The sequence below is a fragment of the Engystomops pustulosus genome, chromosome 5, assembly GCF_040894005.1.
Source record: "Engystomops pustulosus chromosome 5, aEngPut4.maternal, whole genome shotgun sequence".
NCBI lineage: Eukaryota > Metazoa > Chordata > Amphibia > Anura > Leptodactylidae > Engystomops > Engystomops pustulosus.
Window position 1 is genome coordinate 110,707,071 of NC_092415.1, and position 16,627 is coordinate 110,723,697.

Consider the following 16,627-nt stretch of genomic DNA (forward strand, 5'->3'; position numbering starts at 1 on the left):
TCCCATCTTCCCACGTATAAATTGGCGTAACTTGGTGCGAATCTGGTCCCCATGGCCGTACCCCAGGTCTGTAAATAAAATGAATCCTCATATTTAAAGTAATTGTGATTAAGGATGAATTTTATGCAGTCTCCTATGTAATTGATTTGTAAGTCCGGCATGAGTCCGGATTTCTTTAGAATTTTTAATTGTCTATACATATTTTTAGTATATTTTGTTTTAAAAAAAATTGCAAAGAAATAAATAATAAAGGAATTAAGTTTTTAGCTGATAGCATTACTATACATATATGGAATAGTGTCAAATGACTGTTTACACTCACACACTTCCTGCTTTACTGACTCGATCTGACAGTAGTATAAAACACACTGCTCACACAGTGACGGACAGCCCTGACGAAGGAGACAGCACTGGTCTCTGAAACGCGTTGGCGGAACTTTGTCCCTCCGGACTTTCCGTAATCTTGGTGACGTCACTGTACGGAACTGACTGGAACTGTGCTTGGAGTGTGTAGCTACCGGACGGAGCTCCACTCCTCCACAGTGAGTACTGTCCAGTTTGCTTGCGACAAACTCCAAATGGATTAGTTGCATGACGCAGTGACAGGTAGGACTATACTACAATTGTGCAAAGAAAGTTTTCTTCCCGGATCATCCAGTCTGAGAGGAACAACTGCAGCTTCAATACAGGTTAATATTGGTTAATCCCATTTCGTCTTAGCTACAGTTACCTAGGTGTAGCGGCTTTGTGTATGAGTATAGTGTGTAATGCAGGCACCGTAGCTGCGTTACTCTACGCACACTTTCATGTCAATCTTTTAATTTCTTTTAATTTGTTCTAAATTTGTTGGCGCAGGTACTATAAATTGTTTCTTTATTTTGAGTGGTCCCTTGTTTTAAGCGACCTATATTGTAGATCGAGGGCAGGTCACGATCTATTGTTACCAGCGACAGCCTCTACCAGTACACTCATTAAGGACTTTCCCACACAGCAAGCGCCAAACCCGATCATTAACTTTTGGAATTATTAACTCTGACAATATGACAATTGGCATTTATTGAAGCGTCCAGGCAGCTTTTACAACATCTTTACAGTTTGATAAACTCTGACCTGAAGAATATTCTGCAATGACTTCAAAAGAAATTTGGTCACCTCCTACCCCCTCCTCCTGCATCACAACTTGGAAACAAATAAACTGAATGGCCCTGTGACCTAGTTAATCAATGGGAGGTTCTGAGACCTGAACTAAACAGAGATCTTATTAAAACAATATGAGATACAGGAAATAGTGTTCACGCTATGGGGGCTTCTAAGAAAAGCTGGGGTGTTCCATATTTCTGCCACCCCTAGGGAATCAGGATTTACTTTAATTTGTATGTTTTTGTTATTTCTATCCCTTTTTATTTTATAACAGTTTTGCCGTGTTGTGTGTCATTTTATTTTGTAATTCTTTTGTTTTTAACATTTTTTTATGCACTGACGAACTTTTTGTTATTAAAGATTTTCACTTTAATTTTGGTTCCTGTATGCTCTGCGAACTCATAGCCTTGTGAAGAATGGTTAGCTGTGTGACTGCTAGAGAACTGAGTGTGCATGTTTAGTGGTGTGACAAGGTGACTGCTTGAGAAGCAAGAGCGGATGTAGAATGGGATACTTATTGGTCCCAGTATAAATAAGTGGTGGTAGCGAATCATATCCAGAGTGCTGGAGCTGTGTGAGGTGTGATTTATGCTCAATTTGTGACCTGAGTGAAAGGTGAGCGCAAGTTTGAGTAGGCTAAATTAACCTGTACAGTCACACCTCAAGTCACGTGATGACAGAGCGGCGTCCTCACCGTGACATATATATACTTAAAGGAAACCTACCACTTGTAGTGGCAGGTTTCCGATGGCAATACCGGGCACCAGCTCAGGGTGAGCTGGTGCCGGAGCTTATTTTAGTTAGTGTTTTAAACCGCGGTATCGCGGTTTAAAACACTTTTTAAACTTTATAGCCGGCGCAGGCAGGTACGCGCTCGGCGCTTACCGTGCACGCGGCTACATAGGAAGTGAATGAGAGCCGCGTGCACGGTAAGCGCCGAGCGCGTACCTGCCTGCGCCAGCTATAACGTTTAAAAAGTGTTTTAAACCACGATACCGCGGTTTAAAACACTAACTAAAATAAGCTCCGGCACCAGCTCACCCTGAGCTGGTGCCCGGTATTTCCATCGGAAACCTGCCACTACAAGTGGTAGGTTTCCTTTAACTCCACCTAATAATTATCTTTTAGTATTGAATGGCAGTAGGTTTTACATTTCCTAGCACCATTTGACTGCCAGATGATTAATTTGAATGGGAAAAAGTTAATAGCTAAATTACGTTACATCACTTAAACTGTATTAAGTACTTGTTTGGACATTCTGTACTGAATCTGCAATCTCAATTTCCTTGCTACATGAAACAAAAAAAAGCTACGAGTACAGACCAAGCTGCCAATATAATTATTAGCCTGTTTCATAAAACAAATATTGATTTACAAGCGCATAACGTCAGACTTTCTGACAGCTTAATACAAGATCTACTATTTATTTGGTACAGGCAGTATCACTTAGACTTCGTGTCATACATTGCTGGTGAAAGGGAATGCATTATAGAAGAAGGTTAATATGTGTATTGTTCTTGTAGTGTAGCTAATCCCTCTGCACATCAAATGGTCAAAAATTTAATGTGATAAACTTTATAATTCATCAGATTTTTAGCTCAGTTTTACATAGATAATGTGCTGTTTTTCCATCATCTTTGTGGTCCATGTTTTCACCAATGTTAGTGTTGTCTTATTTTTATAAACTCAATGGTAGTCCTCTTCCAATATCATACCAAAACATAAAAGACGCAAGTCAAGTAAGTCCAACCTTTAAGAATTACACAAATGTTTTTACTCCATACCCCGTGATATTTTTTCTCTCCAGAAAGGCATCCAGGCCTCTCTTGAACATGTACATAGAGTCCGCCATAACAACCCAAATTTTGTAATCTGTCATTGTATTCTAGTCCCCCCATTCCCCTAATAATCTTGGTTGCTCTCTCTGCGACCGTTCCTGTTCTTCTATGTCCTTTTCATACAGTGGTGCCCAAAACTGTACACAACATTTCATGTGTGGTCTGACCAGGGATTTATATAAGGGCAAAACTATGTCTTTATCATGAGAATCTTTTCCTCTCTTGATACATCCCATGATTTTATTTGCTTTAGTAGCAGCTGCCTGGCTCTGGTCACTAAAATTAAGTGTACTATCCACCAATACCCGCAAGTCCTTTTCAGCTTCAGTTTTACCAAGCAATTGATTGTTTAGAACATAATAATACTTTTTGTTTCCATAGCCCAAGTGCATAACTTTACATTTATCTACAGTAAACCTCATCAACCATTTCTCTGCCCACTCTTCAAGCTTCCACAAATCCCTCTGTAATGCTAAACTATCGACCTCAGTATTCATTACTTTACACAGCCTAGTATCATCTGCAAATATTGAAACTTGACTGAGTAAACCCACTACAAGGTCATTAATAAAAATATTAAAAAGAAGTGGCCCCCCAATACTGACCCCTGTGGCACTCCACTGGTAACATCAACCCAATCTGAGACTGTGCCATTAATGATGACCCTCTGTTTTTTATCACTAAGCCAATTACTTACCCAAATACACAGATTTTCCCTTATTCCCAGCAGTCTCATTTTATGTACCAACCTTTTATGCGGCACGGTGTCGAATGCCCTTGAAAAGTCCAGATGTACAAGTATGCATTCCCACTATGAAAATAAATTGCTACCCCTGCACTTAGCTGCCGTTATCCCTCCGCCCCAATGCGCTTTTCACTTGATGCTTCTTCAGGGGGCGTGTTCATGGTCAAACTCTGCATATAGCGCCTAGCCTGCTACCATTCCATGCAAGAAATGTTGCAATTCCCTTATTAGGTGTTGAAGTACAGATATTAACTTGGCCCAGTTATCCCCTACCATGTCACTGTGGACCAATAGCCCCCCAATAATGCAGGCATTTCTTGGTTTTGTTATAAAGAATCTAAGGGGTTTATTCACCATGTGCTGGTGCTTGAAGTATGATGAAGTCTCCAAAGGATACATCAGGATACTCCAGTGACCTGATGAATCAGGTGATTGGCTTTCCCTGCCTGGAGTTGAACTGCTCCTTGACCAACAAACAATGAGTCTTAAACGTTCCGAGGCAATAGCGGGTGCCCAGACATGGGGCAGGAATGCTCCACAATAGCCCACTAAGCCACTGGCCACACCACTTCATGGCCATCTGATGTGGAGGTAGCATAAAGGGGAAATTATTGCAATTACTGGCATTCATTAGTAACAAGCCAGGAATTGCCAGGTAAAGACCTGGAGGAAGGTGATAGCAATTAATGTGTTTGTAAAACAGGAAACATCTGATGCATTAATCATTGATTAGCTGGTGGAGGCTTTAGAGGATTTTCTCAAAAGTAAAGAGTGTCTCTGGGACCAGACATTTTCCTTCCAAGGATGTGTGGGAAGTAGAGAGATTATTGAACCCATAACTGCATTAATTCAAAAGTCTGGTTGAAACCTTAACAGACAAAAAAATCATATATACAATAGTGTAAATTTCTCAGGAATATGCATTCTCTATCATTGTGCTTGGCAGAGCCTACATGTGTTTGCAGACAGGTTCAGAAGAAATAGCCTTTAGCCACATGGGAGAAGAAGGACTTACTTCTATGACTATAGTTTCATTTGTTGGTCCAGCAGAAATCAAAGTCTCTGGATTATTGTAACGTCTTTTGTATTCAAAAACTGATCCAGCAAATATATATTGGCCTGGCCAGTCAATGGTCCAGTATCCATTTAGGTAGTATCTTTTCTGTGTGTTACGTACGGAGATGTAAGAGGTAGAAATATTAATTTCAGAAACACGAATGCCACGAGCTCCAGCAGGAATTGTGACCAATGGGTAGTATTCTAAAACAAACATAATATATATATATATAATTCTATGTATGAACATCAAAATACATTTTTCAAGCGATATATAGTGTAAAATGAAAAAGAATCAGTGGCATCTGGTTAAAAAAAATAACATGGGCTATATTCCCTTGCCACTACGTTTCAGCTTCTAACCGATACCTTTGTCAAGCTTCAGTTAGAAGCTGAAACATAGTATAGTGGCATTGGAATAAAGCCAATTTAAATACTTTCAATTTTTTATTTTATATGTGAGGACTTGCCTTACCTCTTTGACCAGCACCCTCTTTTCTGTAGCAGTGCTGCAATAGTTTTTGTATTATATATATATATTATATATATCCATGCATACTGCTCAAAAAATAAAGGGAACACTTAAACAACACAATACAACTCAGAGTAAATGAAACAGTCTATTTAGCAAGTAACACTGATTGACAATCAATTTCACAGGCAATTAGCAAGATACACTCAAAGAAGTGGTTTTGAAGGTGGGGACCACAGACCACTTCTCAGTACCTATGCTTTCTGGCTGATGTTTTGGCCAATTTTGAATGCTGATGGTGCTTTTACACTCATGGTAACATGACACAGACTCTACAATCCACACAAATGGCTCAGGTAATGCAACTCATCAAAAATGGCACATCAATGCGAGTTGTGGCAAGAAGGTTTGTTGTGTCTGTTTGCTAGTGTCCAAGGCTGGAGGCGCTACCAGGAGACAGGCCAGTACACCAGGTGACGTGGAGGAGGCCGTAGGAGGGCAACAACCCAGCAGCAGGACCGCTACATCTGCCTTTGTGCAAGGAGTAACAGATGGAGCAATGCAAGAGCCCTGCAAAATGACCTCAAAAAGGCCAAAAAATTGGCATGTCTCTGCACAAACGGTGCAGAAACCGACTCCACGAGGATGGTATGAGGGCCGGACGTCCACACATGGGGGTTGTGCTCACAGCACAACAACTTGCAGGACACTTGGTATTTGTCAGAGAACACCAGGATTGGAAAACTTGCCACTGGCTCCCTGTGCTCTTCACAGATGAAAGCAGGTTCATACTGAGTACATGTTACAGAGTATGGAGATGCTTTGGAGAGCGATCTTTTGCCTGCATGACAGTGGGTCAGTAATGGTGTGGGGTGGCATTTTTTGGGAGGTCCGCACAGCCCTCCGTGTGCTCACCAGAAGTAGGCTAACTGCCATTAGGTACAAAGATGAGATATCACCTTATGAGACCATATGCTGGTGCAGTTGGTCCTGGGTTCCTCCTAATACAGGACAACGCTAGACCTCGTGGCTGGAGTGTGTCAGCAGTTCCTGCAAGATGAAGGCATTGAAGCTATGGACTGGCCCACCCGTTCCCCAGACCTGAATCTGCTTGAGCACATCTGGGACATCATGTCTCACTCCATCCAAAGTTGGACCAGTCTGTAGTGTATTTTTCCACTTTAATTTTGTGTGTGACTCCAAATACAGGCCTCCATTGGTTAATAAATTTGATTTCCATTGACAATTTTTTTGCAATTGTGTTGTACATTCAACTTTGTTCAAAACAAAGTATTCAATGAGAATATTTCATTAATTCAAATGTAGGATGTGTTATTTCAGTGTTCCCTTTATTTTTTTAAGCAGCATATATATTTATATATAAAATCCAAAAAATGAAGCAGCACTCCAGATACAAAAAGATTAAAAGTGAAGTACAGTTTATTCCAAAACTGTCGATGTTACAGTGTGTTACCACTTTTCTCAAGCATTGTGTACTCCATAGTGAAGAAGCATAAATACCATATGTGTGAGTGTCTTATCATTAACTCTTAGTAAGCCATAGCAATACATTTATATTAAAAAATATCAATTTTTACAATAAATACATGTCCAAAATAAGTGCAAAAGGTAAATAAAGTGCAAGTGCTAGATAAATACCAACATAAAATCCTAAAGAATATGATCGCATGACCTATTTGTGAATCAGCTGGTGCATATATTAGTTATCGGTACCTGGCTTCTAAATATGTATGTGCATGCGCAGTCCGGACAGCCCTAACAAGTCAATTATCAGTATTAAAAGATAATAATCATGATAGATCTATTAAAGGGACCCTTCCCCACAGTATGGTGACAGTAGAGTCATTGTAGAACCCTGACTTTCAGATGAACCCTAGTTACAGACAGACCTCTCTGCCCACTATGACCTACGGTGAAGCTCTTGTGATGTTTCACTTTAGTCCCAGGCTGCATTGATCCCCTGTAAGGTGTCTGTAATAAAGCTTTATTATTCATCCTTGTTCTTATTCAATCCCCAAAATTTTTTTTTTGGAGCTACAATTATATAATTTACCAGTTCCACTTTACATACAGATTCAACTTATGAATAAACCTAAAGATTTTATCTTTTATATAACCCAAGGACTGCCTGTAACAAAGTTTTTGCCAGATTTACTAATATCTTCTAAGGTTTAGACAGTATGAATTTAGACTAGATTATTACCAGATTTGATGCAATAAAGTCATGTTTACATCCGCTTCCATATTTTTTTGGTTTACAGAATTTCTCTACATTTTGTTTTCAAATTCAGTTTATTGTTTTTTTTAATATTTTCATGCATAAACGCAGTCATATAAAGTGAAACATTAAAAAAAGGGGAACAGGGAAATATGCCACCCTGATTTAAAGAGTACACATATTTATTACAAAAAGAAACATTTAAATATCAAACATGAGATTAGGCGGCCTTAAATCATCTACCTGAAATCAAAAACAGCAAAAAGTCCAAGGGAAGAAAACAGGAAGGTGGGATGCAATGTATAATTTACTTCAAAGAAGGGGAGGAGAGTGGACTATTCTCCTCCGTTAGGTGTCGTTTGACACGTTGGTGTCAAAAAAGGAGAACTAACAAGACCAAAGCTGCTTACAGCTACTGTGTTTCCTCTTGTTGTATGCAGATAGTTCCTCTAATTTAGCTAGTTGAGTAACTTTACGTATCCAATGCCCTGCTGAGAGGGCCAGTACGGAGAGATTAAAATTTGGCAATTAGATGATGTTTCCATAATTTCCTAGAATACAAATTAGACTGTGTACAGTAGGAGAGGAGATGATGGAAAAGAGAAATTATGGGGTAATGTAAGGGGAACCTAGGCAGATTTTCTGCATTAGAGTACAAACTTGTTACCAGAAATATCTGATTGCAATCCCACTATAAGTGGACATAAGAGCCTACAGCTTTGTTACATCTCCAACAAGTCTCTAGGATATCACTGTCTATTATATGTAGAGCATATGGAGTTTTGTATCATCTGGACTTTAACTTAAAACATTGTTAAGTTAATTTTTATATTCGACTAGCTGTTCTTTAAACTTTTTGAACTTTGTGAATTCAGTGGAGACTGGGGTGATAAATTACATAAAAGTTTTTCATGACAGTCTTTCACATAAGTTTTTGTGTAGCAAGCATGGATTTTCTTCTAAACTTATTTTCTAATTTGATGGCGTTATATAAATAAAGATTATTATTATAGTACATTTTACTTACGATTAGAGTAGTGCTGTTTCTTATACTGGCTTCTATAGGTCTTGCAAGTTGAATTGTCTCCTTTGCATACACCACATAAATCATATACAGCATTAGATCCAAGGGTCTGGTCACAACCAATGGTCTGCCAAAAAAGGGCTGTTAGTAAGTTTCTTCTAATCTAGTTATCTCAAATACCATTAAATCATATTTTTTACTTTATCAGTTATAAACATAATTGGTAAATAGTCATTAGACAAATTAGGTAGATGTGATATTTTAAATAAATGTTGACAAATTTTGTCACCAAATATTAAAATGTTGACTTACATTTTTAAGCAGACTTTGCATATTAACAAGCTCTAGTATTATGAAAAGGTCAAAAATTATAAATTATGAATAATTAAGCATTTATTGGTATGCACTAAAAACACAAAAAAGCATAATATGTGCGTACAGATTCAGACCATCAGAGAATACAGGTGGCTGAAAACTTACACCCACTACAGTCCAGGTAAGAACCGAAACATGCACACTTACAACGGGTATACAATGTAATGCAAATATGAAAAGATATAAATAGACCGATCAATTTCACCACTATGTGTGCTGCCAGGTGAAGTCGCCATTTTGGACACAGGCACAAGGTTGATAGGTAACAGTTGTTGTACTATTATTATGCATGAATATACATTAATACCATACAATACCAGCAAAAACAAGTGGTATGAAATGTTAACAGTTCTAAACATACTATGCACAGAAATGCCCACAGAAACAGCAACATATGTCCTCATATTCTGTGTGGACTCTGTTCCCTCTTACCTCACAGATGCCATCAATGCATACATTGTTACTGTGTTCAGAACATCGTGTTCCATCTTTCACTTTGTTTGATAAGGAAAAAAAGAAATCAAAGCCTTCCGCAATACAGTACAGTTTACAGTAATCTTGTTCTGCAATTTAAAAAACTGTATAAATAACAACATAGTAGCAATGTTTAATGATTTTGGTGGTTAAAACTTATGCTTTGTGAACAGTAGGGTTAAAGGAAAGTAGATCTGATGGTAGATTCCTCTTGCCTTCCTCTGCCCTAATCTGTAATTTAATAATCCTGGAACCCAACCAAACTAGTTGAAAAACTTTATTTTAGTAATATGTAAATTAACTGCTCAGCAATTTCCGTCAGCTACATTGAGATGTATGGAGCAGAACGGTCATGCACGGCTGTCTGCTCCATTACTCTTTGGGAGCAACTAGTAGTCCAACTAAGGTAACTGGGAACCCCAACGGACCCCTTGTTTTCGGAATCTGTAAGGGGCTCATTAATGAGATCCCCAAGGATCAGCAAGTTAGGCCCTGTCCAGTGGATAGGGCCTAACTTTGATTGGTAGGCAAACCCATTTAAAGCAGATCTACCATCAAACTCAAGCATGATAAACCAAGGACATGTACTCATAGATCCAGGCACTGTGAATGTGGTTATCACCTTAAATTTGTTATCCATAAAATAAATTTAAAATTATGCTAATGATGGGTGATGGTGGGTGTTACCAGAGCCCCTCAAGCTGCAGAGTCACAGGCTGTTACAATGAACAGCATATCTCATACTCCTCCCTCTAGCAGCAGCAAGCAATTCAGGGGGAGGGGAGTCCTACTCGAGGGGCACTGGGAACACCAACCACAGTCCCTCAGACTCACTAGCATAATTCTAAACGTTTATTTTAGATGGAAGAGGCGATGGATAACAAATATAAGAAGATAACCACAGTCACGGATCTATGATTAAGTTTCCCTGGTTTATCATGCTTGATGTTGATGGTAGATTTTCTTTAAACCCAACCTGCACGATAATAATAACAAAATTGTACTAGGGGTTGTTACAAGTCTCTAAATACTATGGAACATGCAAAGAATGTATTTTAAAGAGAGAGAAAATAATCAAATAACAAATCTATTCAATGCCTTCTATCTCCTATGAATGACATGATTAGAAATAACTAGAGATGAGTGAACTTAATATCCACATTGTTTGTGTGTGCTAGACATAATACCGGATTGGGGTCCAGCTAGCCAATCTAGCAAATTGATGCCCCTTACGACTAGCCATGGCTATGGTTGATCAGGAGTGACCACCCTTATATAACAGTGACAATCATGTAGATGAAATTTCAACAAAATATTATCTGCACAGAAATTGAATGTGGACTCAAATTGTGAAATAGCAGGATGCAAAATCTAATGCAGATTTTCTCTGTGGACTTTACCCCACTTGTACTGAATACAGATTCACCTTATATTTTCATCCAGATACAGCCAAGGATGAGAAAAAGTAGAAAAGTTTGTATAACTTTTAAATGTATAGCTCTCATACAGCTGGCACAGTATTACAAATCACAGAACAAGACAAAATAACGGTTACAAACAATAATGGTACCTTCCATACGAGTGTAGGGCTTCCAGTTGTAGTACCAGCCTCGGAAAGGTTTACTGTTATACTCTGCACACTGTTGGGCTCTATAGTCAATGCTATTTTTAGGACATTTCTGAGTGTTGCAAAGTTTAAATGATCGGGAAGAACCTTCACAGAATTTTCCACCATGAAATGGTCTACACCAAAATAAGAAAAAAATTAAACATTTATCTGATTTGGAAAATGACTGACATAGCTATATATTGAAAATACATAAAACATAAATCCTGCAGTATGATGGCTCAGGGTTACTATGGCTCATCTACCTGCCCCAATTAAAGAATAGGTGCAGTTTGCCTGTGGAGTGTGCAGAGTACCTGGCTTACCAGAGTGCATTAACTTTTTTTGGTGCACCTTTAACATGGAGTATGCAAAACAATCCTGTCAGACACTGCATGATAAATGTGGCACATGGTCTGACTGTGCACTAGAACACTCCTTCTGATGCAGAATTTTGTGTCACGTCGGGGATAGTGCACTTTATAAATAAATGTGCAGACAGTTTGCACTGAAATGAATGTGCAAAGTTAGACAGAAAACTGGTACTAGGGTTTTAATAAATGTGGGCCACTGAGTTGCAAGATTCCCAAAAACTTGTGTTGAAGGATGACTGTGTGGACAAAGGACCATGAGTATGTGGATGACGGACCATCACTTGAGTTCTACGATGATGATGAAAAGCCAACTGCTGTGGCTTTCTGTGATATACAGATGGAAAAGGAGGGCAGCAGTAAGGGCATAGCGGTAGAAAGTGCCAGGGGTGATGATGAGGTCCCAAACCCAACCTGGATCAAAGGCAATGATAGTTTGGATGAAGAAGTGGTAGCACAACAGTCAGCCCACAAGCACGACTTTTCCTGCTACTGCAGAGCGCATCCATGGACTCACTAAGCCTGCCCACCGGGTTTCTGCGGTGTGCCACTAGTCTATGGCAGTGGATAGTCTCAACAATCTGAGCACCCAATGTATTACCAGGTACCAAGGTGAGACACCATCACGCCTGTTCACACTATAGCTTTCTATCTCCAAATAAAGGAGAGAATGAGGATATTTGGGCCATGTCCTGCACAAGCTCTGAGTATTTCCAAAATGCTGGTCTTTGAAATGCTCAGAAAGGTGCAGGTGAAGAGTGTAAAAAAATCATATGGCAGCAGTGGTCCTACAGGCCATGTCTATACTGCACCAAAAGGTTGTGGACAAAATCAGGTGTGCGCTGCTCAGTGCCATTAGTCCTCAGGTGCACATTACATCACCTTAACAGGTGGCTGATCCCAAGGCAGGAAGTGCTTTGTTTCTAATTCTGCCATCACCCAGGATTGTGGAACAGCACTCTTTGCCTCTAGTTGCCGTCTCCTCCTACCCCACTTTCTCCTCTCCCGCTTCCTCATCCACTAAGTGAAGCCCTGCCTGCACCACCAGTTTTAGCAAAAAATGTGGGGAAATGGCATCAGGTCGTGCTGAAACTCATCTGTCTGGGCAAAAGACTACACATCACCATGGCCGATTCTAGCCCTCCTGCCCCCATTCCCGGAAGCCTAAACCTGATCCCCTGCTATATTCGTCTCACTCAATTTATAGCAAAATCTTTAACCTCTTACCACATTTGGACATTACTGTACATCCAGTTGCGTAGGGGGGACTATGAGCCCTCTTCATACTCAGGTGTTTGCTGCACAATGGAGGAAACACCCTTGGCTAACACCTGTGATCGGGGGTGTAAACCCTTTGATTGCTGACGGCAACATATTATAATGTTTTTTCATGCCACTTATTTGCCATTTTGCTAAATATAAGATCAATAATTCAATAAAAAGTGATCCAAAGGCCGTACAGTCCTCAAAATGGTAGCATTGAAAATGTCTTCAAAAGTCGCAAAAAATTATACCTCCCACAGCTCCGTACACCAAAGTATGAAAAAGTTATTAGCGCCAGAAGATGTCAAAATGAAGAATTTTTCAATTTTTGTAAATTTATGAAAACATTATAAAACCTATACAAATTTGGTATCTCCATGATTGAACTGACCCAAAGAATGAAGAAGATATGCCATTTCGGGCACTCAGTGAAAGCTGTTAAATCCAAGCCCACATGAAAATGGCGTGAATGCGGTTTTCCATAATTTTCACTGTATGCAGAAATGTTTTCCTGCTTCCCAGTACGTGGCATGGAGTATTAAATACTATCATTATGAAGAGCAATTTATTAAGCAGAAAACAAGCCATCACACAGTTCTTTACATGGAAAAATAAAAAAGTTATAGATCTTTGAAGGTGGGGACTGAAAAATGAAAACGCAAAAACAAAAAAGGGTTAAACAGCGCCCACACCGTAATCAAGCAATTACGACAATGTAACTACACAGACTAACACCTCACCTCAGATGTCAGTCAGTGACATCTAGTACATTACAGGTGACAAACAGCTCCATCAGGAAGAGAACTTTATACCATTTCTTGCAGCCATGGTTTATCACTGTTGCTTTCATCCTCAGACGTCTTCAACATGCAGCACATTTCTACACTGTGTCCTTAACCCCTTAAGGACGCAGCCTGTTTGCACGTTAAGGCTCGGTACTTTTTTTAGGAATTTGACCAGTGTCTCTTCATGTGGTAATAACTTTTCAACACTTAAACATATTCCTGTGATTTTGAGATTGTTTTCTTGTGAGACATTGTAGTTTATGTTAGTAGTGTCATTTCGGTGATCCGTTCCCCTTTTGGGGGGTAAAAATTCAAACATTTAGGAAAAAATTAAAAAAAATTACTATTTTCAAAGTTTCAAATGTTATACTTTTTAGACAAAAAGGGACACCACAATTTTTTTTTGTAGAAACCTTTTGCCATTGGTCTTCTTTTTATATCCATTATTTGTTTTACGTTTCCATATTTTTATGGATGTGAGAAGGTTTGAAGTTTTAGTAGCAACTTCTCAGTTTTTCTTGAAATTTGAAAAATGCTAACTTTTTGGTGATCAATTCAGTTTGGAAGTGCCCTATAAAGGCTTCTGTACTACATACAATTTAGATTTTCCAGCTTCGCAGGGCCCGTGATGTGCCAGTGCAATGGAAACCCCCAACAAATGATACCATTTTGGAAACTAGACCCCTCAAAGAATTTATCTGCGGTTATAGTGCAGAGAAACAATAGTATTGCAATTTATCAAATATACCATTGAAGTGACAAAAGTATTTTGCCCAACTCATGCCACTAGGGAAAAACACATCAAAAATCATTCTGTGGGTTACCCCGGTTAGGGCAATACCCCATAGTCTCAATAATCTGTAGGATGGAGACACGGCAGGGCTAAAAAGGGAATAACTTGTTGGAGCACAGACGTTGTACATTTTTTCTTCTTTTTGGCATCATGAAAGATTTGTAGATGCCAATAGGGGCCAGTACAGTAGAAACCCCTAAGAACTGACCCTATTTTGGATACTACACCCCTCCTCGAATACTGGGGCAGAAATCTACAGGCTGGGCACATGGCAGGGCTCAGAAGGGAAGGTGCGACATGCAACATGATGTATAAAGCTGCGCATAGTACATCAGGGTAACAACAGGGTACTCTAAAAATCCAGGAATGTATGATAAATTCGGAAGCAATCTTTCATACATGGCCCTGGTTTTTCTGGGCATGTCTCACAGTGATGAATGGTGTCCTTCCGAATACAGTTTTTGGAGCACACCCTTCACCTCTTCTGTGACCTTCCTTTCTTGGAAGTTTGGGAACTACTCCTGGAAAGTGCTGCCCTGGTACAATACGTGATGTGGCCTCACTTCCAGAAGTGTGGCCTCGCTTCCAGAGTCGCTGCATAGTGCCCTGCTACCTTTTAAGTTTTTGCCCGAGCAGTGACTTAGGGAGACCTCTCTGATTTCTGCGTACAGTGCCGCATGTCGCAATATTTCTGGAAGCGAGGCACTTGAACAGGGTAGTGCTGGTGTATAAATTGTCCAGGTAGAGGTGGCAGCCCTGGTTCAGCAGTAGGTGCACCAAACCCCACACTATCTTCCCTGTAACACCCAGGAAGGGGGGTGGGCATTCTGGGGGCACAATAGCGGAGTCCCTCCCTTCATATACCCTGAACTTGTAGGTATACCATGATGAACTTGGGCACAGCTTTTAAATCTTCACGCCATGCCTTGACCTCTTACTGGGCAGGTACTGGTGGAATTGAAGTCTCCCTTTGAATTGTACCAGGGATTCGTCTATGCTCACATGTTTGGCAGGGGTATATTTACCTGGGCAAACTTGGCACTAAAATGATCTAATATGGGCCTGACCTTAAATAAACGATCATAACTGGGGTCACCTCTGGGTGGGCACTGTGTGTTGTCGGTGTAGTTCAAAAACTTATGGATGGCTTCAAAGCGCTTCCTGCTCATTGCCATGCGGAACATCGGGGTGTGGTACAGTATGCCTGTGCTCCAGTAGTCCCTGATTGCGGGCTTCTTTACAATCCCAATAAGAAGTATTATGCCCCAATACAGGGGTCCACCTGTAGGGTTGTGCATAAAATGAAGTGGGGTTTTGGGCAATATGCTGTGCAGCGTAGAGATTGGTCTGGAATACAATTAAATACAACAGCTCCTCATCAAAAAAAAACTTTAAAAAGTCCACAGCTCTGAGCCCTGCCGTGTCAAAATTGATTCCAGGTTGGCCCAAAAAGTCAGGGACTTGAGGGGTAAAATTATCTGGGGCTGCCCATGTGGGGTCAGTTGACGTCCCAGGCACTTTAATCGCAGAAGTCCCTGGAACCATACGGTGCCTTCCTGGGGGTCCTTCCAGGTCACTGGAAGATGAGCAGGAGGATGATGATAGGTAAAAGGGGACATCATCCCCACTAGCTGACTCAGCGTACAGAGAACGTACACCAGAAAAATTAGATGGTTTGCACCCAACTACAGGGATAAACCATACCAATAGAAAGGAAGTTGATCAATATAATGATAAAAATACAAAATGTATTGAAGTCAATTTAAAAATAGAACATCACAGCAGGGTAGTTACTTATAGGCTTACAGTAAATAGGAGATATGAAGTGTTTAGTGCACAGCCAGAAAGTGCAATACATCACAGGCGGTCATAGTAAGAAACAAGTAGATAAATACATCAAGCGCGCAGAGGGTACAAGTAACAGAATACCTGGTAAGTACGGCGTATAGAGGCACATAAAAGGGGGGACGCTGCCCAGCATCTCCCCGACAGGTGTTTCGTCCGTCAGACGCGCTGGATTTATTTATCTACTTGTTTCTTACTATGACCGCCTGTGATGTATTGCATTTCAATACACAATAGAAACGCATCATGTAAACGGAGCCTTAATAGTCTATATACAGCCCCCCACACAGTGACTGTATACATCCCCTCTCTCACACACAGTCAATATACAGCCTTTACACAGTTTATATACACACCCCCACACACAGACTATATGCAGTACAGCTCACCACCACAATGTTTCCAGAATTTTGCCATTAATAAAATAATAAAATGAATGCTTACCTCCATGTTCCCATGCCGCTACAGTCTCCCCTCTTCACCCGGCTCAGGTCTCTGTGGAGGGATGCCTGGGTGCTCCAGACCTTACAGACCGGTTCAACATCTTTTCTGCGCCGCTCTGCACATCAATGGCATCGTTGAGACACATATGCCATTGATA

The 16,627-nt window shown here is 40.2% G+C and overlaps 1 protein-coding gene across 5 annotated transcripts in view; it reads right to left on the reverse strand.

Annotated features, from left to right (window-relative positions):
• The window catches only part of ADAMTS16 (ADAM metallopeptidase with thrombospondin type 1 motif 16), a 360,296-nt gene that overhangs the window by 112,755 nt on the left and 230,914 nt on the right, over positions 1–16,627 (reverse strand). For all 5 annotated transcript variants that reach the window (XR_011855812.1, XR_011855811.1, XM_072152917.1 and 2 more), the window contains exons 13-16: positions 10,934–11,106; positions 9,322–9,452; positions 8,518–8,641; positions 4,739–4,983 (exon numbers count right to left, since the gene is read on the reverse strand). Coding sequence is in view for 3 of the 5 variants with exons in the window: in XM_072152917.1 (XP_072009018.1) it covers positions 4,739–4,983; positions 8,518–8,641; positions 9,322–9,452; positions 10,934–11,106 (673 nt within the window). In the remaining 2 variants the exon portion in view is untranslated. The remainder of the gene's footprint in view (positions 1–4,738; positions 4,984–8,517; positions 8,642–9,321; positions 9,453–10,933; positions 11,107–16,627) is intronic.